We start from the raw sequence: 24,573 nt of genomic DNA, 5'->3' as shown, positions 1-24,573 counted from the left end.
TCTGGAGTGTTAGTACTCCACTGGCAGGCCCCCTTCATCTTTTCTGAAGCCGAGGGCTTTAGTCCTTCGGTCTAGTCTAACTTCTGTCCTCCACGCCCATTTAACAGCCCACATCCCTTTCCTGGTCTCATGGTTCCCGGTGTGCTCCTGCAGCATTTGAAGATTGTGTGTCTGAATATTGTGTTCAAATATACCATCCTACAAATATATCATAGACTTCCACAATATTGTCAAGGCAAGTGTGTCTAGTTACCGTGAGGTTTCAGTGGCAACACCTGTGCTATTTTGTTACATGGTGTCCTCTCCTGTCCAACATTGGTTTGGTGATATCAATTCCACCGTTCACGTCTGTGGAGATACACTGAGAGAGGTTAATTATGAAGATTCCAGATTTAAGCTATCTGTGTTAGACGTAGGACACACCCTACCAGGAGCAGTGATCACTCTTGCCTAACAGAACACTCTCACTACATTATTTCCACATCACACATCTCATTGGACAGTGACATCACAGCACAAGAATAGCAGAGGGACAGCAAAAGACAGGATGTAACACCATCAAGAATTGTAAGTAAAAAAGAAGGGAGGTCTCCTTAATAATCCAACAGGGGACAAGGAGAAAATGAGTGAAGAACTTAACAAGTCCCAGTACTCAACTCTTGAAAAACCTTTTTGTATATCACCCTCATAACTTAAAGTGCCAACTGAATAGAAGAGTGTGCCATATAAGACATACAATGAAAACAAGAAAATTGCACTAAATTAATAAAACATGATTTGTTTGTTAAAAAGTTGCACAATTTATTAAAAATCAATAAAATCCGTAATGGATAACATCAATACAGTGCCATATAATTAAAAATGTTTACATATGATATTTTTAAAAAAAGGTACCTATACAAATATGTAACAGATAAAAACCATAAGATTCACAATTGTCAAGATAATCAAAACCACACAATTCAGAGTTGTCAAGGTTGACAACCTTGACAACTCTGAATTGTTTTATTAATTTAGTGCAATTTTCTTGTTTTCATTGTATGTCTTATATGGCACACGCTTATATTCAGTTGGCACTTTGAGTTTTTTGAGGTTTTTCAAGAGTTGAGTACTGGGACTTGTTAAGTTCAACACCATCAAAGAATTGTCTTTCGTGTTGTGTGTTAAGTATGTTATCATTTACATCATTCCTGTGGTCATGCACTGTTCAGTTTGAGTCTAGTACTATTTGACCTGGGTAAATGAACCAGAGCTAAGCTTCTACCTGACTAGTTTACGCAGGAATAAGATTTACTTTTTGGCGGCTTTCCCATTGTCAGGTACTTAGTTTCCATGATTATCTTATTGCCACATCGCAGGGCACACTCTGGACCCCATCTTCGCTGAAGGGTCGGACACCCGGTTCACCCACACCACCCGGCACTCCTGGACAGACCACCACTGCATCCATTCCACTTTCACTTCCAGCACCGCACTCAAACAAGCCCCGCGCCCGCCTCGACCGAACTGGAGTAGGATCACCGCAGACCTCCTTAACGCCACCCTCCTACACGACCCCCCCTCAGCCACCGCTGACCCCGACGCCGCTGCCAAGGAACTTCACCGGTGGATTGCCAGCTGCGCTGATAAACTAGCCCCTCTCCGGCAGACAAACACTAAACGCCCTGCGAAAGCTGCCTGGTTCACCACCGAACTCCTAGAGGCCAGACACGCCTGCAGGCGCCTCGAGAAAACATGGAGGAACCAGAAGACCACTGAAGCCCACACCGATAACAAGATTGCCATGAAGAACTATCACCAGCTGATAAGGGACACTAAAAGAACCTTCATCAGGGAAAAAATCAACACCAATGCAGCCAACACTAGCGAACTCTTCAACGTCATAAAGCATCTCACCAAACCCTCATGCTAAGCCCCTGACATCACACCCTCCCAAGATCTCTGCACCAAGCTCAGCACCTACTTCCACCAGAAGATCATGACCCTTTACGACAACTTCAATGAACCAACGAATGCTTTCACCCCCACGACTACTACCACCGCCAAACCAACTATCACCACCTGGAACCCCGCTACCGTCGAACCTATTGCCGCCACCATGAAGAAAACTCACTCAGGAGCCCCCACGGATCCCTTCCCAGGCGCATTTTCCACAGAGACTCCATGGCTATTTGCTCCTGAGCTAGCCCGCACCATCAACTCCTCCCTGGCCTCGGGCACCTGCCCCATGGACTGGAAACATGCGGAAGTGAAGCCCCTCCTCAAAAAACCTTTGGCCGACCCAACCGACCTCAAGAACTACCAACCCATCTCCCTCCTCCCCGTTGCTGCCAAAGTCACAGAAAGGCCAGTGAACACCCAGCTGACAACCTTCATTGAAGATAACTACATACTGGACCCCTCTCAATCTGGTTTCTGCAGCAACCACAGCACCGAGACAGCCCTGATCACCGCCACCGACGACATCCTTATGCTGCTAGACCAGGGCCACACCGCAGCCCTCATCCTCCTGGACCTCTCCGCAGCTTTCGACACTGTCTCACACCGCACACTAACCACCAGGTTCCACAACGCGGGAATTCATGGAGACGTCCTTAACTGGATCCGATTGTTCCTCTCCAACAGAACACAGAGGGTCAGGCTCCCCTCCTTCCGCTCCGAACCCACCAACATCATCTGCGGAGTCCCCCAACGATCTTCTCTGAGCCCGACCCTATTCAACATCTACATGGCCCCCATCGCCGCCATTATCAGACTGCACGGACTTAGCATTGTGTCCTACGCTGACGACACCCAGCTCATTCTCTCCCTCACCAGCAATGCAGAAGACACCAGACTCAGCTTCCAAGAAAGAATTAGAAACGTGGACACCTGGATGAAGGACAGTTGCCTCAAACTCAACTCCGAAAAGACCAAGGTTCTCATCTTCGGACCCCGCCCCTCTGCCTGGCACAACTCCTGGTGGCCCCCCGCCCTTGGTCCCCTACCCACCCCGACGGACCATGCTCGGAACCTCAGCAATAATCCTCAACTCCTCCCTCTCTATGAACCGCCAAATCAACGCTATCTCCTCCATCACTGCCTCCGGATCCTACGTAAGACCTTTAAATGGATCCCCCAGACTGCAGAAAGACCGTCACCCACGCACTCATCACCAGCAGGCTCGACTACGGCAACTCCCTCTACGCCGTAATCAGCAAATCCCTACTACGCAAACTCCAAACCATCCAAAACGTGGCCGCCAGGCTCATACTAGGGATACCACGCCACAAACACATGACTCCACACCTGCAAGAACTCCACTGGCTCCCCATTGAGAAAAGGGTCACCTACAAACTACTCACGCACGTCTACAAATCCCTTAACAACATCGGCCCCAAATACCTCAACAACCGAATGAGCTTCCACGCACCCAAAAGGAACCTCCGTTCAGCCGACCTCGCCCTGGCAGAGGTCCCCCGCATCCACCGAAGCAGAGCCGGAGGGAGAGCTTTCTCCTACACCACGGCATGGAACACTCTCCCAGTAGAAATTGGATGCTCGCCAACCCTGCACACCTTCAGACGGGCTCTCAAGACCTGGCTTTTCGACTGACCGGAGCAGCCCTACTGTTCCCTCCCCCAGCGCCTTGAGACCCTCAGGGGTGAGTAGCGCGCTTTACCAACCCCTGATTGATTGATTGATTGTCCGTGTGATGGGAAATTACATTGATCTATGAAGAACGTCATGCTGTTTTGCACGCTATATTCTTCCCTCAGGTTACGGTTTCTGTGCCCAATTTTAAGAGGGATATTTTTTAATAATCACCAGGAGGGATTGTACTTCCTACAGCGCTTGGAGTCCAAAACTATATGCTGGTCAGTCTTACATTTTATTACCCAAGCACTGAAACTGAGAAGGAGATATGCACTTTAGCTCAAGCTTATGAGTTTGTAAGGACTTTGATATGTGAGCTCAAATAGCTGTCATGAAATGTTGTAATTCTCGGGGATTTTTAAATATTTCTTTAAGTACTCTTACTTTTCACTTAAATGTGGGGGACAGTTGATAGTTGCAGATTTTATTGTGATCTGATGGTTTTAAACTGTTTTATAGTGCTTCTATAGTCTTTGTAGCCGAAGAAAGCTTGATGATGATGAGTCTAGTACATGACAGTTCCCAAATACTCTCTTCAGTTGTATCTGTGATATTTTGTGTTATTATAATTTTCTGCTTGTTAGGTTCTAGTAGTTGCTGCCTTGTAACTGCAAGTGTCACTGTAAGGATAGGAATGTCACTTTTAATGCAATGGTGCAAGTGGTTACAATCCTGTCCATGGGTGTTTTGCTGTGTTTTAGAGTGTTTGTGATGAATCAGTATGTAATCATTGATGATAATGTTTCTTGTGTTATATGCTGGACTGGCACTCTGCTGTGTCAGTCTGTTGCTGATTTGTTTATTTGTATGTTTCTAGTTTTGAAATTTTTATGGTTGCTGTATCTTTCTGAACCTGGCCTTAAGTTGTACTCCTTGATTGGGGCCACATACCCTCACAGAAGCTGTTGAGTGCGTTCTTTGCGGTTATTTCTTTTTGTAGTAGGGTGCAGGGTAAGTACTAGTATTCTTACCCTAAGCGGTACACTACTATGAGTGGCTTGTACGGCACGTTTCCATAACTCAGTAATCAAAGGTGTACTTTTTGTGATTCTTTTGTGAATTGGCATCATACGCTGGTGGTCAGGGCCTGTAAGTCATGCAACATAACTCATATTGGGCTACAAATGACATTAGCCCTTTTTAGTGAATATTGTGCTCCAAATCAGTTGAAGATTAATATGGAAAAACTAAAAATATGTTACTTGGGCAAAAATATACAGCTTTCACCCGGTCTACTGGATAGTTGATAGTGGAGGAAGTTATATTTTGTAGGTAGGTATCTTGGAATGATTTTTAATATTAAATGAATTTGGAAAATGCACGTACACACTTTAAAAACTCATCCTTCATAAAGGCAAGTATCGACAGCACATAAAGCTATAGTATTAGATGTGATATTTATCAAAATTTAAATGACAAGTATAACAAACAGTCGTCAATGAATCTTCCCCAGCCAATGGATAGATCACATATATTATTGGGGAAGATTCATTGACGACTGTTTGTTAATTTGGAGAGGTACTACAGAGGAATTGGAGTTGTTTTTTACTTACCTCAATACCAATGACCTTAATATGTCGTTTACCACATATTATGATAAAGAGAAATTGACTTTTCTAGACATTGAATTATTTGTGGAGGAAAACAAACTATTTAGCCGTATGTTTCGTAAAGAAACCAGTTGCAACGCACTCTAACGAGCGGACAGTTGCCACCCCAGAAGCCAAATCAATTCAATCCCCTATGGGGAAATGATTAGAGCAAGAAGAAACTGTTCTAAAGACATTGATTTTGATGCAAATGTTAAGGACATGAAGATGAGGTTTAAAAATAGAGGCTATGCAAATACTGTTGTTAACAAGGCTGCTAACAGAGTACAGAAACTAAAGCGAGATGTGACACCTAAGGACAAGAGTGATACCAAAGATAATAACCAGATTATCAGAATGATCACAAACTTTGGTGTTGGAAGTAACAAAATCTTCAGTATTATGAAGAAATATTGGCACATGCTTTACTCTGATAAAGATTTGAAACCTTATCTGACGGAGAGACCGAGTATTACCTTTAGAAAGGGAATGTCCATTGCTAATATTGTAAGCCCGAGCTACCCAAAACCGATGTCATATTTGGGTCATAGTGACTGGTTACGTGCTCGTCCTAAAGGTTTTTATCATTGTGGTAATTGTAGTTCATGTTGGTGGGCAAAGAGAAAGGTTTTAAAATTTGATTACAATGATACAGGTACCTACCACATAGATTCCTTTATTAATTGTGAATCTACTTTTGTGATTTATGTTATTGCCTGCCTTTGTGGTAAGATTTATGTTGGGAGTACAGTAAGGAGACTTAAAGACCGGATGGTGGAACACTATCGGGCACTTAAGAATGGGGATACAAGGTACCCCATAGCTTCACACTCCATTCAGAACAGAAATGATACTGAGAATCATAATTTTTTTTACCATGGTATTGAACAAGTGACTCTAGACAGACGTGGAGGAGACAGAGTACTGAAACTTAGACGCAGAGAGGCACGTTGGATTATGGTACTTCGGGCTGTGGAAGATGGGCTTAATATGGATACTGAACTACAGTATTTCCTGGGAGATTAGTTATGTCTCAGAATTGAATGAATTTAACTGTATGAGATTTGGCTTTTTACGAATATTCTGTGAAACAGTGATAAATGACTTGTATGATGATACTTGGGTATTTCAAATGCAAATGCCACCACTCTTTTTTCTTTATAATTTTGAAATTTTTTTTACTTTAGTGATTATCATCGGAATGACACGGGACGCTGGACGTTTTGTCACCACTTAACAAATAAATTAATATGGATATTTAACTTAGCTATATTATCTTATAATGTCCACTGGGAACCTATATAGTTACGTGGTCAACTGGGATAATAAATGTACCTAGTGATTTTTTTCGTTCATGTGAGCAGTTTCAAAATTGAGAGATCACTTGTTTTTAATCGTATTATAATACGATCTTAATAGGCTCTCTCATGTATGATTTAACACCTTGGCTGCTAAGGGGTTTCCCGCTGGGTGCTGGATCTTTATTTTCCCATTGTTCATGACAAGGTCAGCTCGTCATAAGCGCAGCGCAGGTAACACCCATGACGAGCTGACCTTGTCATTAGCATGGAAGGGGTTAACCACCTCCAAGATGGCGGAGAAATATATGGGAACAGTAGTATTTACATGCGCACGTTCTACTTGGAAATATGTCAGTAATAGTAGGAACTTATATAGTTCCGTTCTTATCTATAATTATGAACTAATATAGTTCCGTTCTTATCTAGAAATATGAACTCTTTAAACAATTTCATCCTGATTACCTACGATATTACGACCTTTCTACCACAATAAAAATATCCCGTTTATTAATCGTTATCATTTATATGACTGTACTGGTTACAATAACCATTATGTGAAGTTAGGTCTGGACCCTCTCGTATGGATTCACTAGCCACTTTAAGATGGCGGTGAATTAACTCGCCACTTCCATAGGAAGTTGAAGTACTTCGTGATAGGGTACTTAAGTAAGATGGCGGCCATGGTGCACGCCGACAGCCGATACTTGGCGGAGATACACATCGTAACTTCGAATTGGGATATAGGTAAGAGATTTTTTCGTTAGTCACGCGACCCCCAACTTACAATATAGATATTTCTTTGGAAGGCCTCTGATATTGTGGTTCTTCGTTTGTAGACCCTGAACCTAATAACCGACGTGAAAGTGACATTACGGGAGCAGAGCGTTTTACGCCTATGCACCAAGATATTGGTAAGGGGAGTTTTGTGCTAATTAACTGGCACTTGCTTAATTATATCGAAGTAAGTAGGAGCCTGATTTTGTGATTTTTTATGATAGATTCGTTGAGGAACATATTCATCATTATTGCATAATATATTACGTGGGAGTGGAGAAGTGGAGAGGTACCAGCTTTTTACTAATACTACTAAATGTTTGGATACACTTTCTTTATTAATGGACGAATATGAAAGAGCGTTATATTTTTGCAATTAATTTCGCGATCCCAGTGAACTATATATAAGAATTATTATATGTGTGCTGGCTGTGGAAATAATTTGGATCCGTTTCATAGATTTAGAGACCTTACATAAGGATAGCTATTTGGTGTAAGAATAAAATAATGGATATTTAGTGGTGACAGAGCTAAGAGCCCCCCTGTGTTATTCCAGATACTGTTGATTCTCTGGATAATCGCCCGCTGAAAGGAATCTGATACTGAAGGATATTCGTTTATGATTTAGGTAAAAAATCTTTTGTAACACGAATTTGGCGATATGCCAGAATGTTCTGCTGTTGTTTTTAACTTGACACCGAGATCCACATAAAGTGATTATGGTTATAAATTGTCACTAAAATGAGGGTACTATGTTTTTTCACTCACCTAGGTGGTGATTTTTATTTAGTATGATTCAACCTCTTTCACAAACAAGTGGATTACTATTATTGTTGATACATGTCTTTACATTAGCTTATATCTTGTATTAATTTGGCTTGCAGCCCTGAGGAAGTTGATTGGCATGAGATAAATGCCCAACGAAACACGTGTTGGCTGCAGTAGATGTTCTTTGAAACTTGTGAAGTTTGGAATTTGATTTTGAGAATTTGGAATGAACTTTGAAATCCAAATTAAAATACGCTTTTGATTGAATAAAGGACTTGAGAATCTGGATTGAACTTTGAAACTTGGAATTAAAACACGGACGGAATTGGTGCGGAGATAATCGTCCCAGTTCTCACTTCTTTGTTTAATAAAATATATTTGGCTGGTGAACCAATTCCAAAGACCTGGTGGGAGGCCTCAGTTGCTTTAATCTTGAAGCCGAATAAGGACCCCCTGACTATTGAATCATATAGGCCGATCTCCCTGCTGAACACTGATTACAAAATTTTTGCAGGAGTATTGGCGGCGAGGTTAGCCAAAGTGATTAAAACGATTATACATGAGGATCAGAGGGGTTTTATGCCAGGTAGGCAGATTAATGAGTTGACTTTTCAGGCCATCACAGCAATAGACTATGCTACTGATAAGAATCTTCCACTGACTATTGTAGCAATAGATGCCGCAAAGGCATTCGATCAGGTAAATTGGGATTACCTTTGGGATGTATTGTCCGCATTCGGTTTACCTAACAACTTTATCACCTCTGTAAAAGCACTGTACTTGAACCCAAAGGCAAGGATTTTTGTAAATGGGACGCTCTCAGATTGGGTGCAAATATCAAGGGGCACTAGGCAGGGGTGCCCCCTTTCCCCCCTATTGTTTAATTTATATATCGAGCCATTAGTGAATGAATTAAGGGCAGATCAATTAATAAAACCCTTTTCAATAAATGATCTGGATCTAAAATTCGCCCTATATGCAGATGACCTCTTAATGTTCACTTCCAATCCTGAGGTAGCAATACCTAGACTCTTTGAACATGCAGAAGCTTTTGGAAAGACCTCTGGTTATAGAATAAATAAGGATAAAACGGAAATCATGCAATGGAACCAGGAGGCAGTGTTGCCTGAAACAAAAATAAGGATGAGGTACCTTGGGATTCAATTAGTCCAGGACATTACTCAGGTATCGACAGTTAATCTGGATAAGGTGTATAAGGAAATCTGTGGACAATTACAGCGTTGGTCCGGGCTCCCATTAAACATCTTTGGGAGGGTTAATCTTATAAAGATGATTATACTACCAAAAGTAACTTTCTTGTTTAATTCAATACCCTTATCTTTCGACACAAAGGCGGTGGGAAAACTACAAGGAAAAATAGGCTCTTTCATCTGGAATTCCAAAATGCCCAGAATTTCTGCTAAAAAGTTAAGGAGACAATTAAAAATGGGAGGTCTGGCGCTACCTGACATCCTGCATTATGCCCATTCCTTCCACTTTAAAAAATTTAGAGTTATGGCAGGTAAGGCAGATACATCTTTTTTGGGACGTCTGTTTCAAGCAATATTGCATGGTATCCCTCAAGGTCACGAATACTTTTTATTTAAGTTTGGAGACCCCAGATTCTACAAAAAGGTCAGGCTAAAGGTTTTAGTCACGGCTCTGAAGAATTGGGTTTTTTTCAGGAGAAAATTACAAATTCCATACTACGCCTCTCAGGCCCCAATATGGGACTCTCCAGGGACCCCAGAATGCCTTAGAGACCAACTGTCAATCCCTCTCAAATTAGCAGGGTTAATCCAGTGGAGAGATTTACAAAATGATCAACAGTTATTAGGGTGGGACTCCCTCTCTCTGTTGACGGGAGGAACCCTTACAAGATTTAAATATTACCAGTTGTCAAGCTGGTGGTCTACGGAAATATGGGATTGTACATCTAACCCGAAATTCGATTTTGTAAATAGAAAGGGGCGTTGGGATAAAGAACTCGCTTTTTGGTATGAGACCTTGATGGAAAAAGAGGGAGTTACTGATTTGGAACTTCAGAGTCTTTGGGGAAATGTTGTGGGGCTGGATAGCAGCAAATTGGTAGATATGTGGGGGGACTCTTTTAGCCTGGTGAACGGAATAGTAAAATCTGCTCCTCTTAAACGAAATCATCTGTTCACAATGTACAGGGTGTATTTCTCCCCAAAAAAATTGACAAAGATCACAAACATACAATATAGCTGCCCAAGGTGTAAATCTTTAGAGGCTGATGATTTGCATATGTTTGTAGAATGCCCTAGCCTTAACCTGTTTTGGAAAAAAATTGAGGGTTTTTTGATGGATGTAATAGGAACTCGGATCGTGGTTTCACCGGCAATGATTCTGTTCGGTCTGGGGACGGATTACCAGCTTGCGAACCAGCAGACTAAATTTATTTTTTATGTGATGTTATTGGCTAGACGAGAAATATGTAAAGTATGGAAATCTAAAGATGCCCCCACCTTTTCTGAGTGTTTAAGATATATTATATATATTAGTGAATCTGATATAGCATGTGATAATTCTTCAGAGTCCAAGATCTGGGAGCTCCTTGTGGCATGGCGGAACAGATGAGAGCATTCCGATGATTTCACCTGGGTACTGTTGGTGCTTAGTCCTCAACCAATCCGAGGGTCGTCAAGTCACAGAGGCTGAGGTGGATAAAGCAAACAGTAATCACTAGAGGGGAGTATCTTCTTTCCGGCTCTCTCTGGCATCGAATCCTGTGGGCGTAACATCGTGATGCCAGGGGGAGGGGAGAGGATCTCCGTCTAGAGCACCCAAATTGGTATATGAGGAATAAAAAAAAAAAAAAAACACGGACCATCGCACCTCAAGATTCGGGTGCCTGAATGTTTATTGGATGTGAATTTGGACTCTCGTTCTTATACTTGTCATTTAAATTTTGATAAATATCACATCTAATGTTTTTGAATATAATAATTTGGAATTAGATTGCTCGGCAGGAATACAGATTTAGTTTTACATCTTGGACCTGTCCAGGATAATTAAGGAAGTCTGGTAACCTTCCTTTCCAGCCTAGTAGCAGTCGTTTAAAATAACTTGGAACCTTAGCATTAGCCATACTCGCAGCTGTGCGCCCTCTGTCCATGTTACCATTTCTGTTTGTATACACATAAAGCTATAGCACCACCATAAACGTTATATGAAGCTGAGATTTTATGTTTGAGTACAAACGTAGACCGGGAGAAGGTGAAAGGACATTGTCTCAAAAATCTCCTATGTCTGCCCAGTTGTGCAGTGGTACAAGCCATAAGGGTGCAAGTCAATTTGGAGCCCTGAAATTGTATTGTGACGACCTTTGCCTTTGGCATAAACAGGTAACTGCCCTGAAATCAAAAGTGTCTAGCTATTGTATAAATTAAATAATTTGTAATGAATTGAGGGCAAGGATGTTAAGAAACTAAATGTGCTTTATTGCCAGATACGTCAACATTAATGATTTTATTATAGAAGTACAGCTGTTTTTATTGAAAAAGGAATTAAATGAAAGAGGCTTTGAGGTGTCAAGGTCCAGGGATATTGGTTTCCTGGTATTAAATTATTTGAGAACGACATGGCAGGATTTAACAGTGCATCAATACAATATGGAATTACCAAACCCAGTAATGCAAAATAAATTAAAAAAATTAGAAATAGGGCTTAACCCTTTATATGCTTGTCGGAATGGAGTAAAAAACATTTCAGATGGCTAGGGGAATTATACTTGTGGTTACAGGATGCTCTGTACCAGTTTGCACATATATTTGTTGTTAATATCTTTTTTATCTTTAAGGTGTCATTTACTAAAACTTGTTTTAATTAAATACAAGATTAATACTCATATGGACGCAATAAGGATTTTATTTGTAATGAATTCAGTAGATGTGATTTTGTGCGGTGGTTAGATTTTTAGTATTGTAACTGCTTTATAAGTTTTTATTCTTTTTAGCGAATGAATGTATACCAGATATTGTGTTATTGTTTAAAAGACCATGGTATTAACCCTTTCACAGCCAGCCCCACCCCCTTTGATGCCACACACTTTATTGACTATTTGGGGTAGTTCATGCCTGGGGCCCATAACATTTTGTTCACATAGGGTATCCATGCCAAATTTGCGTCGTTTTCGTCCAACATCTTGGGAATTCTAAAGGTACCCAGGGTTTGTGGATTCCCCGGTTTGGAGTTTGCGTAGTAGGGATTTGTTTATCTCACATTTCTGTGATGGAAATTTCTTTAAACTGCGGGAGCCACAAACCTCCATCCAGCCAGCATTTCCCTAAGTCTGCTGATAAAAATGGTACCTCACTTGTGTGGGTAGGCCTAGTGCCTGCAACAGGAAATGGCCCAAAACCTATTGTGGAGACATTACAATTATTTATCACAAGACAACCTGGTTTTGCAAGGGAGTCATCCTCGTTTTTGGTCCCGGGCTCGAAGGCCATCTGTGGAAACCTACCAAACCCAGACATTTCTGAAAGCAAGACACCCAGGGGAGTCAAGGGAGATGCAGCTTGCATGGATCCCCCAATGTTTTCTTACCCAGAATCCCCTGCAAACCTCAAATTTAGCTTTAAAAAAAATCAAATTTTCCTCATATTTCAGTATGGTAAAGTTCTAGGATCACGAGGCCGACATAAATCTCCTACCACTCAGTATTCCACTAGGACTCCCGATAAAAATGGTACCTCCCTTGTGTGGGTGGGCCAAATACCTGTGACCGGGAAGGGCCCAAAACATATTGTGGAGACATCAAAATTATCTATCCCAACAGTGCAATGGGGGCAGTTATATTGGGTGCATTTGATTGCTTTTCTTTTCATTTTAAAAAAGAGGAAAGTATATACTTAAAATGTCAATTCCTAATCTTTTGTACTTTAAACTGTAGCAGATGGCTTCTGGATTGCAGAGCTCTGCATTTTATTTAACACTTGATACAATAAAATAGGTTTCTAAAAAAAAACCAATTATCTAGCCCAAAACGACCTGGTTTTGCAAGGGGGCACCTGCGTTTTTTTTCCCGTACTCGGCATCCATCTAGGGAAACCTACCAAACTCAGACATTTCTGAAAACTAGACACTCATGGAAGTCCAGGGAGGTGTGGCTTGCATGGATCCCCCAACGTTTTCTGTGCCAATATTTTAGAGGGGTAGGGGCCTTAAAATGCCCATTGAGGGCAGCCACCCAACCCTACATGTGTGCATAAAAAATCCCTGGTGTGTAGTGTTGTTTTTTGCCCTACCCCCGAGATTCCCCTTTCCAATGATACCTCTACCGTTTGCCTATGTGCTCGGGGGCTGAGATAGCCCCTGAGCACGTAGGCAATGAAACTGAAATGAGCTGATCGGTTCATTTCAGTCTCGGTTTCAGTGTAATGACATCAGCATGCCATGCCGCCGAATGTCACTACACTGAGACATAATAATGCCGCAGGCAGCTGGGGAAACTCCTCTCCAGTTCCCAAGGCTCAAAGAAAAACACAACAACATTTCTTACTGCTGTGCCGAGGACGTAATGGTTAGGTCCTTGGCACAGCAGCACCACAGGCGAGGATGTAACCATTATGTCCTCGGCATACAAGGGGTTAAGAAAAACATGTACAAATACTTCTACTTACACAGTGCCAAGGCAGCGCCTACGCAACCATAAGTAGATAATCCTCCTTGTTTGTTAATTTGTTCTAACAATGTACCTCTCTGCAGTCTCAATTGTCAGCAAACATCTTCCTTGCATCGCTGTTATTCATTGCTTGCACCTGTGTCTCACATGATTTAATATGCAAAATCCAGTTTCATAATGATTTAATTCTGTGAATTTATCGCTTTGTATTGTCAAACGATCCACCTCTTATAGGTCTTTTTGCTTGTATGCCATATTACACCCCAGTTCTAACAGTGGTCTTCATTGTTTTTCATGCAGACATCCCGAGAGCAGTAAAGTGGCAAATGAAAGACCGGTGCAGCGCCCCAGCCCGCCAAGGCTCCTTAGAACGTGAGTCCTTCTTGGATGAGGGTACCTTCTGCTTTATGAAAATCATGAGGTGGGTGGGGGATACCAGACCTCCTTCCTGGGGAAAGGGGTGTGGTAAGGCCGCTTCCATCAGAGTTAGGACATGGAGCTCAGACTCACAGGTCTCTCCTCTTATGGGAGCAGCTCATCTTTCTCTGATCTCTTTGTACAATTCAATGGCTATATTAGCTCCTCCTCCAAAGTAGGCTTTCTCTCCTGTACAGTTATTTGGAAATATGAATGTATCTTCTCTGAAACAGTCCCACCAAATGTGAGCCTCCCTTCTGTCCTTGCACCTTGCTTTTAACAAGCAGTGTTCTCCTATATGATCACTCCCGCCCGCCTATGAGCTCCCAACCCTCTCCTTTGAATTTCCTTCAGCATATGAGATCTGATCTTGCTTGCCCTCCCTACGGCGTCTGAGCTACTGGTTTGCCTCTTTCATTGGACCTTTGAGCACGCCCTGAACACTCCTCGTTAAAATATGAGCACTTCCCTTCCCCTGCTTTTATCACTTCTTCTTTTGGATATATCTGAGCTCCCAAACCTCAGCTTTTGGACATAGATGCTGTCATGACTTCCCCTTTTCCTTTGGACATAAAAGGCCCCATTCAGAGTTTGGCGGACATTACTCTGTCAGAAGGTAACTGATTTCCTGTCCGTCTAATTCCAAGTACCATAGGATAGAATACATTTACAATAAGACAGACAGGAAATCTGTCACGTTTGTGACCAAGTAACCCCGTCCTCAAACTTTAAGTCAGGCCCAAAGTCTTCCTTCCTCACACCATCTGTTGATCACATAAGCACTACTCTTCCCACTTCCACATGGACACTGTCTCTCCCCGCCTCCTCCTCCCTCGAACATATGAAACTCTTCCTCCTCCTTTAATTATACCTGTCCTTCCTCCTGCCCCTCCTTTGGACCTATGAAATGACCCTACTCCACATAACCGCTCAGAGATTAAGTATGCAATGATTGGTAGGTTACAAGTCTGAAGCGCCAACAAGGCTTTCTTACCATTCTAACCTCTCAAGGTTGATACATTAAGTATAATTAAATGATGTAATAGTAACACCTGTTGATGACAGTACTTAAAAACACTGAAGTGTTACAAGAAAATAAAATATATATTGTTATGAGCTTCCCCTTTCTCTTGGTCATGTGATCTTCCTCTGTCGCTTTCTTCTTTCACATATATGAACTTGCCTCCTAATCCCTCCTTTACACACATGAACTCCCCCCTTCACCAACACTCATTTAGCTACAGGAGCTTCCCTCCTTTCACAGACCTGCCAGCTCACAGTATGCCACTTTGTGTCACACGATTTCGGGTAACTTCACATGGTAACCCGGTGAGGAGCAGAAATCGCATGGTGGCAGGGAAAACGAGCTGAAAACCACATTAACTGTGGCTCTAGCTTGTTTTTAGGTCGAGCCTGGGCAGCGCTTTGCGAGCCATGCTGTATTGGAGTATGTACTTGAAGCCCGGCCCATATTTGTCATTGGCTTGTGTCATTGTCTTTTGGATATGCTGGCTTCGGATTAGTTATTAAGCTTGTAAGTACTTCCTTAGTACCGCCTTGTCTTTGTAACCTCCCATGAGGACTGGCCCTTTTACTTCGGTTGTTACACTGTACGTCTTCTTTAGTCTATTAACACTATTTTCTTTAATGGGTTTTTCTTACTGCAGGAGGGTCTCCTGTACGCAGTTGTGACCACCGGCATGTTTATTTAACTTGTACCAAACAAGGAGCTCTTCAGGGGCCATGGGAGACAGAAGGGTGCAACTCAGTGATGCCTTCAAGCATTTGGAATGCAAAAGGTCTCGCATTTGCAAGTGTTTAAGCTATTGGCATTGTACATGACAATGCCTTTTATTTATGTTTTAAAAACCAATACATAAATGAAAAGCATTGTCATTTACAATGCCAATAGCTCAAACTCATGTAAATGCGAGACCTATGGCATTGCAGATGCTTGTTGAAGGCAGTTAGCAGCCATTTGCATTAAGAGGTGTGAAAACAGCCCAGGACATCGACAGCCTGCCTCAACTCACACAGTGAAATTAATTTGTAAGTTAGCCGGTGTGCTTTCACCTCCCTTGGACCCTGTGACCTCCCATCTCCACATTTCATCCCTTCTATGTAAGTGTCCCTCTTGTCCTGGTGAACTTCTGAACTCCCCCCCTCGCTTCACTCTTCCTTACAAGTATGAGCCCCCCCTTGAGCACATGAGCACTCCCTCCATGGTCGGATTGGTAAGGGCTGCACTCGGGCAATGCCAGAGGGGCTGGTATCCGACTTCCAGCTGTGGGCTGCTTTGTTGGGCAGCCTGGGGCCGATTTGGCTGTGTCTGTGTTGTTCGGATGCTGCCAGCGGCCCAGTGGGTGTTTGAGTGGCTTTTCTGGAGGAAGATGGGCGTCCATTACCTCCCTTTTATCAACTGGCAGATGCGTCACTCGCCTTCTCTTGCTGGGCTGGCCCATTAAGGCATGCATATTGAGTGGTGGCAGGGGGCCTGAGCAGAAGTGGCCTCACTTGCCCCCCCCCCTCCTTTTTAGGTCCCCGCCTAGCGAAGGCTACGCTTGCGCAGTCTCGCTGGGGAGATCTTATGTTTTACAGAGTGGGGCTTGAACCTGCCCCTCTTTTCCATTGGCTGGCTTCCTAAGCGGAGGTCAGCCATTGGAGGAGAGGGATGTCACTCCGTTCAAGCCTGGATGCGGGCTTGCCGCAAGCAAACAAAGTTGATTAGCATTTGGTATTGCTTTAGGATTGGCCACTGAGAAGATGGCAACTTTGTGGGCATTCACACTGCTTCACACTGCCTCCATCCCCTGCAGCCCTTGATGCCTCCTACCTGAACCCCGTGCATCCCTCACTCCCCTGCCTCCCTGCTGCCCTTGATGTGTGCATCCCTCACTCCCCTGCCTCCCTTGATGCGTGCATCCCTCACTCCCCTGCCTCCCTTCTGCTCTTGATGCCTCCTGAACACCATGCATACCTTACTCCTCGCCTCCCTGCTGCCCTAATGCCTCCTACCTGAACCCCATGCATCCCTCACTCCCCTGCCTCCCTGCTGCCCGTGATGCCTCCTACCTGAACCCTGTGCATCCCTCACTCCCCTGCCTCCCTGCTACCCTTGATGCCTCCTACCTGAACCCTGTGCATCCCTCACTCTCCTGCCTCCCTGGATGCCTCCTACCTGAACCCCTACATCCCTTATTCCCATGCCTCCCTGCTGCCATTGATGTCTCCTACCTGAACCCCTTGCATCCCTCACTCTCCTGCCTCCCTGCTGCCATTGATGCCTCCTACCTGAACTCCATGCATGCCTCACTTTTCTGCCTCCCTGCTGCCTTTGATGCCTCCTACCTGAACCCCGTGCATCCCTTATTCCCCTGCCTCCCTGCTTCCCTTGATGCCTCCTACCTGAACCCTGTGCATCCCTCACTCCCCTGCCTCCGTTCATTAAACATCATGTATTTCAGTGACATGGAGTTACCTACAAGCAACATCTAATTTTTCGATATAGTCCATGACCAATCTATGGTAAAAGGTTCTTCATTCCCTTTTAAGCCGAGCACTCATTTACCAAAAAAGTGTCCTTCCCCCCGCACCCCTCTTTGTGACATAATCTCCTAAAATGCTTTAAAATGTTTTCAGTGTGTGACAGGAAGGGCGGGCCTGAGAGTAGTGGGGCTTTTTTTAGGTCTCTGGCGGCCTCGTGAAGCAGGGTGTTTATTTTCCGCACCCAGTGATGGACCCCCAGGCGCACGGTAGCAAATGAGCTGTCAGCGCCTCGACGGTGCCCCGGATGCTTCTTCACAAGTCATTTTTAAACTAAATTGGCTCTTGGGATTATGCTATGTGGCTCTGTGTGGCTCTGTGTGTGTGATGCTGTGTGTGTGTGTGTGGCTGTGTGTGGCTGTGTGTGTGTGTGGCTCTGTGTGTGTGTGTGGCTCTGTGTGTGTGTATGGCTCTATCTGTGTGTGGCTCTGTGTGTGTATGTGGCTCTGTGTGTGTGTGGGGCTCTGTGTGTGTGTGTGGCTCTGGGTGTGTGTGTGGCTCTGTGTGTGTGGCTCTGTGTGTGTGTGGCTGGCACTGTGTGTGGGGGGGGCTCTGTGTGTGTGTGGCTCTGTGTGTGTGGCTCTGTGTGTGACGCTGTGTGTGTGTGTGTGTGGGGCTGTGTGTGTGTGTGTGTGTGTGGCTCTGTGTGTGTGGCTCTGTGGCTGTGTGTGTGGCTGTGTGTGTCTGTGTGGCTCTGTGTGTGTGTGGCTCTGTGTGTGTGTGTGTGGCTCTGTGTGTGTGTGTGTGTGGCTCTGTGTGTGTGTGTGTGGCTCTGTGTGTGTGTGTGTGGCTCTGTGTGTGTGTGACTCTGTGTGTGTGGCTCTGTGTGTGTGTGTGTGTGTGTGGGTCTGTGTGTGTGTGGCACTGTGTGTGTGTGGCTCTGGTGCAAATGCAATAGGTCTCGCATTTGCGAAAGATTAAGCTATTGGCATTGTAAATGACAATGCCATTTATTTATCTGTTTTCAAAACCAACACATAAATAAAAATGTTGTCATTTACAATGCCAATAGCTCTAACTTTTGCAAAGGCGAGACCGTTGCATTGTAAATGCTTGTTATAAAACTTCGCCGAAGTAGTGTTTTGCAGAAAGGCAATATGCAAAAGTGGGCCACTTTCTTTTACCGTGTCGAGGCCGATTTTTAATCCCAATCCAACCCAGACTCCCATCAACGCCTGCTTCTCTCCCCAACACCCAGTGTTTTGAGCTTACCTTCTCCCAGGTTTTGTGTGTCAGATGTTGTGTATCGTTGTAGGTGTTCTTCTTTGCCAATCTGGTTTGATAAAGGAATTTCGGCAGTTTCACTGGGGTGAGAAATACTGCTGCACAGGAACACAGCGTCAATAGAAGAATAGGCACAAGAATAAAGATGAGAAAATAGAAGAGGGAAGGATGGAAGGAACACTGAATGGAAGGAAGGGTTAAAAGATGTATGAATGAGTGGATTGATGAACGAGTGCACTGATAGGCGGATAGACAGGTGAAAAGATGGCAGAGTAGATGGATGGGTGGGTGAATGAAAGAATTGATAGGTGGATGGACAGGTGAAAGGATGGCAGAGTAGATGGACAGTCAGAAGGAAGAATGAATGAATGTATGATGGATCCATCATGGCAGGATAGGTGGGAGGCAGAGTGGGTGGATGGCGGAGTGAATGGATGTCATAAGGAAAGATTGCAGATGGATGAAAGAACTGTTGGATGATCGAATGCAAATCTGAAATAGTGGATGTCAGCGGGTAAATGAAAGGGTGAAAGGCTAGATGCTTGGATGGAAGAGACAAGGGAGCTGTTCTAGGAAGGGGTGAGCTCACTTGCTATGGGGCCGGAGGTTTAGTTCAAAGTGGGGGTATTTTAATTCTCTTTCTCCTGCCTTGTCTGCCACCACCCGCCCATATCAGGGAAACAGGCCTTCCGGGCGGTGGTTGTAAAGACGGCTCATAAATAATGCAGATTGATGCAAACATGACATTTGCTGGAGAGGTCTGAACAGAACATCACTGAGGCGACAAGTTAGCAGTCGGCCACTCCTTGAACTCCCATGCATTAATGATGTCTCGTCGCACGGGGCCCGTGTTTGCACTGCAGGCCAGTGACCCCGCTGGGGAAAGGTCACGTCAGCCACGGGAGATCCCTGCACGTCCCGAGGCCGCGGGGAAAGCGCTGTCGAGGCCCTTATTCAACGAGGTACAATTGCCCCTTTGAAGACATAATTAAACACCCTTTGACAAGCTTTTTATGATGATATGTAGTCACGATTGCATTTCTGGGCGGATATTAATGTTTTACTCTAAAGAACGTTGTTCTGAAACCAATTCATTTACTTTAGATTGAAAGAGAACTTGTAAAACATGCATTTTCGAATGGTTTCTATAGATTTTATATTTTTCCAGAAATGTACAACTAATCTTATCACATAGTAGAATAGTCTAGGTGGGAAGGTTCGTATTAGGACAAGGTGTTTACAAGGAAGGGTGAGTGGGGGATAGATAGCATGGTGGACGGGCAGTGGTGTGGAAATCTGATGGGAACAGAGTGTAGGGAATGTCCTAGAATAGGATGGATCTAAAGGGGTGAAAGGTCCAAGAGAGAAGAAGATCTAAGTAGGAAGTGGTTTGACTGTCATATTTGTTATGCAAATAAACCTGCAGCAATTTTGTCCACTAAAAAAAGTGTTGTGTCTGATTATTTCGATAAAGTAATTGCTGTGGGAGAGATGGGGAGTGTTGCCGATATTGACACTATCGATTCAGAAAAGGGGGTGGTGATGAACAGAGTGTCTGAATTAAGCAGACCACTCTTACCCAGTCCAAAGATCAGGGCTTGATCCATCACCGTTATTTATCTCACTGCACCATCCCAGCTCAGAACCTGGCTATATGCAAATCAGTCTGTCCCTGGCCCAGTGCATCATGGGAACAGGGCAGACTAAACTACCAAGCCAATTCTTCACCAGAAAGGAGACAAGCTATCGGGGACCGGTTTCTGGCATTTCAGCCGTCTTCGGCCCGGCTTGCTTGAATCCTGATGGTGCAGTGAGAAAGGGACTCATGTCTGAGTATACCCTGCCACACCTATAGTGGCCAAAAACGATTCAGAAAAGGGGGTGGTGATGAACAGAGTGTCTGAATTGAGCAGACCACGCTTACCCAGTCCAAAGATCAGGGCTTGATCCATCACCGTTATTTATCTCACTGCACCATCCCAGCTCAGAACCTGGCTATATGCAAATCAGTCTGTCCCTGGCCCAGTGCATCATGGGAACAGGGCAGACTAAACTACCAAGCCAAAAAAAACGGTGTTGGATCTAGCCCTGATCTCTTGACTGGGTGAGAGTATTCTGCTTAATTCAGAAACTCTGTCCATCACCACCCCTTGTTGTTTAATTATTTTGTCCACCATAAGCGTGGAAGGGTATACTCAGATGTGAGTCCCTTGCTCATTGCACCATCAGGATTCAAGCAAGCCGGGCTGAAGACGGCTGTAATGCCAGAAACCGGTCCCCGGAAGCTTGTTTCCTTCCCAGTGAAAGAATTGGCTTTGTAGTTTGGTTTGCCCTGTTCCCATCATGCACTGGGACAGGAACAGACTAATTTGCATACAGCCAGGTTCTGAGCTGGGATGGTGCAGTGAGCTAAAAAACGGTGTTGGATCTAGCCCTGATCTCTTGACTGGGTGAGAGTATTCTGCTTAATTCAGAAACTCTGTCCATCACCACCCCTTGTTGTTTAATGATATTGACACTATAGCTGTTGCCAGGAAGGAGTCTATGTTGGCGCTTGTCTCCCTGTGCCAAACGTATGCCAAAAGACAATATTTGCCAACGTAATGTCAAAGGACATATGTGTTTTTTAACCTAGTAGAGGTGTTCGATGTGTGTTAAACAGAAAAGACTTGGGGCCAGATGTATCAAAGGGTTTTGCCCATTCTGTGTCTGTGGGGAAATGTGTTGATACATATGGCCTTTGGGCCCAGATTCACCAAGATCACACAAAGCTGCGCGGACATTTGCGGTATTGCATAGCACGAATCACAACACAATGCTGAGCCTTATTCCCTATGCGTCACATGCCAATGTTGTCGTCATCCATGCTTGCTCTAAAAATTGAGAGTGAACGTGATGTTAAACACGACTTAAGGCTTTATTCAAACTATGAGAGATGGGAAACGATGTCAATAACGTGGTTTATATTTAGCGAATAGCAGCGTAAAATAACGTGGTTTATGTGCCATAATCCATATTACAAGTGCATTATAGTCTACGGCACTTGTAATATAGCGGACGGGAGACCTCCGACGTTTTGACAGAGTATCTTGCCCATTAAACTCAAACCCTGCAGTACAAAGCTATATATACACACACCCCCACGGGAAAATAGCGAAATGTATGCAATTTTGTGAAAATTGCCTGTACTGCGCATGTGTATACCACGTGGTTCTCCTTTTGCTCATAGCTTACGCCTTTGTTCGCTTTGCTGTAGGATTCCACTCAACACCAGACTGTGTTTGCATGACTATTTGCTCTGACTTGGTGCAGGATTCTAGCGGTGTTTCTACTGTAAATGGCTCATCATGTCTGTGCATTGAGTGATATTTTACACTACGTCCAACAGAGCTGTTAAGTACTGTGCCCGCGTAAACTTTCGGTACAAACACCCTCCTATTTTTCGCGCTGCTTTGCATCGCATTGCACCTCTTTGTGCAACACCAGTCTCACGCTCTTGTCAGAAGAAGGACAAAAGGGTTATGCAATCCCCTGGGTGATGTCTGAATGTGAGAATCTACAGCAGATCTTCGTCTTTTTCAATTTGGGGGCGGGGCTTCCAAGTGAAACAGAAATTTGCTCCTTCTACTTTTCCAATAATTTTGAGTGTGTCCTGTAGGTAGCAATATTGTTAGAGGCAGAGTACCTAGTATGTGATCATTTGAATTAATCAATGTAAAACTGCAGGTTATATTGGGCTTTTTACACAGGTTCCTCTTGGATGGTGAGAGACGGCACAGAGAGGCCAAAGACTGAATGGGCAGAATCTGCCCCTTTGTGACCGGTATTTTTGCATTTGGGATGCATCATCCCAAATGCAAAAATCGCAAATTGAGAACTCGCTAAATTGTGATTGTTTGCATTTAAGGAATCTCAAATTGAGATTCCTTAAATGCTATGCATGAAAGTTTCAAAAATAGCGAATTCGCTAATAGGGCACGCAAATTACCACGAAGTACAACTTCATAGTAATTTGCAAAAACTTTGAAAAATGCACTAAAGTGCATTTTTCAAAGTTTCATGTTGTGCACACACATGCCCTAAGGGCATGTGTGTGCGTAACATATGTGCACAGATCAATTTCAGGGGTGCAACAGGGTGTCCTTTGGACACCCATGCACCCTTGAAATCGCAATCTCAATTTGCGAATCGCTAATTGCGATTCGCATATTGAGATTGTCTTCCTATTCATTCCTATGGGCCTCTAGGCCCATAGGAATGAATGGGGAGGTATTCCTTAATTGCGACTCGCAATTTGCGAGTCGCAATTAAGGAATTCTAAGAAATCGCTATTTTTTATGCGATTTCTTCATGCATAGCATTTTGCTATTCCTTATTAGCGAATCCTTATTTCTCGCTAATAAGCAATCGTAAAATGGATGCTTGATGCATCTGGCTGTAAGTACCTAGTTCCCAGTTCTGAGGCTTAGTGGAATCTTGAGGGGTCAGGCATGTGATGAGTTTGAAATCCAGTTTTACGTCTTCCACCTTCTATGGTGCTGCATACGTATTGTGTACTGGCACTGTGCCTGGAGAATGTTCAGTGTGCCCTCAGCGCTCATTCAAAGGGTACTGTGGAACAGATGGCACAGATACGAGCAAAATGGACATAGTATAATATTTAATAGAATACGCCTGAAATCGCAAGCGTTATAAGTTTGAGTAGTTTGCTTTTATTGCTTCTTTTTATCTGCATACTTAGATGCTTTACACACAACCAGGGTATCACAGTCCTTCCTCATACAGAGCACACCCTTAAAGGTTCAATACTGAGAATCCCCACACACAGCAGGTGCAACCCATTCCTTGCTATCACACAGCAGCACACCAGCTTGCGCTGCTTTCCGTTAATGCTGAGATGTGACCCACCCAGGCAGTGCACCCCATTCCTTCTAATCCACACAGTGGAGTCCAGGATCTAATGCTGAGGCACACCAAACAGAGCTAGTGCACCCCAATCCAGTTACGTTATGCAGCCCTGGGTCCCTATGCTGAGACACACTGCATGCAGCTGCTGCATCCCGTTGCTTTCTTTCACACAGTGGAGCCCTGGGTCCTGATGCTGAGACAGGCCGCACACAGCTGCTCCTCCCTGTTCCTTTCTATCACACAGTGGAGCCTGTGGCCCTTATGCTGAGACACACCACACGCAGCCAGTGCCCCCGTTCCTTTCCATCACACAGTGGAGCCCGGGGTCCTTATACTGAGACATGCCGCCCGGAGCCAGTGCACCCTGTTCCTTTCTATCACACAGTGGAGCCCGGCTTATGCTGAGACATGCCGCACGCAGCCAGTGCCCCCGTTCCTTTCTCTCACACAGTGGAGCCCGGGGTCCTTATGCTGAGACATGCCGAATGCAGCCAGTGCACCCCATTCCTTTCTATCACACAGTGGAGCCCGGGGTCCTTATGCTGAGACATGCCGCACGGAGCCAGTACACCTGTTCCTTTCTATCACACAGTGGAGCCCGGGGTCCTTATGCTGAGACATGCCGCACGGAGCCAGTGCAGCCCGTTCCTTTCCATCACACTGTGAAGCCCAGGGTCCTTATGCTGAGACACGCTGCATTGAGCCAGTGCACCCCGTTTCTTTCTATCACACAGTGGAGCCTGGGGTCCTTATTCTGAGACAC

General features: G+C 44.2%; 1 protein-coding gene across 3 annotated transcripts in view; it reads left to right on the top strand.

Annotated features, from left to right (window-relative positions):
* The window catches only part of PARD6A (par-6 family cell polarity regulator alpha), a 321,452-nt gene that overhangs the window by 183,646 nt on the left and 113,233 nt on the right, over positions 1–24,573 (top strand). For 2 of the 3 annotated variants that reach the window (XM_086945266.1, XM_086945265.1), the window contains exon 3: positions 14,019–14,090. The exons of the other annotated variant lie outside the window; for it this stretch is intronic. In XM_086945266.1, the coding sequence (XP_086801392.1) occupies positions 14,019–14,090 (72 nt within the window). The remainder of the gene's footprint in view (positions 1–14,018; positions 14,091–24,573) is intronic. 3 annotated transcript variants of the gene reach the window in all.

The sequence above is a fragment of the Lissotriton vulgaris genome, chromosome 12 (assembly GCF_964263255.1).
Source record: "Lissotriton vulgaris chromosome 12, aLisVul1.2, whole genome shotgun sequence".
In the NCBI taxonomy this organism is placed as follows: Eukaryota; Metazoa; Chordata; class Amphibia; order Caudata; family Salamandridae; genus Lissotriton; species Lissotriton vulgaris.
This window is presented reverse-complemented; position numbering and strand designations above follow the sequence as displayed.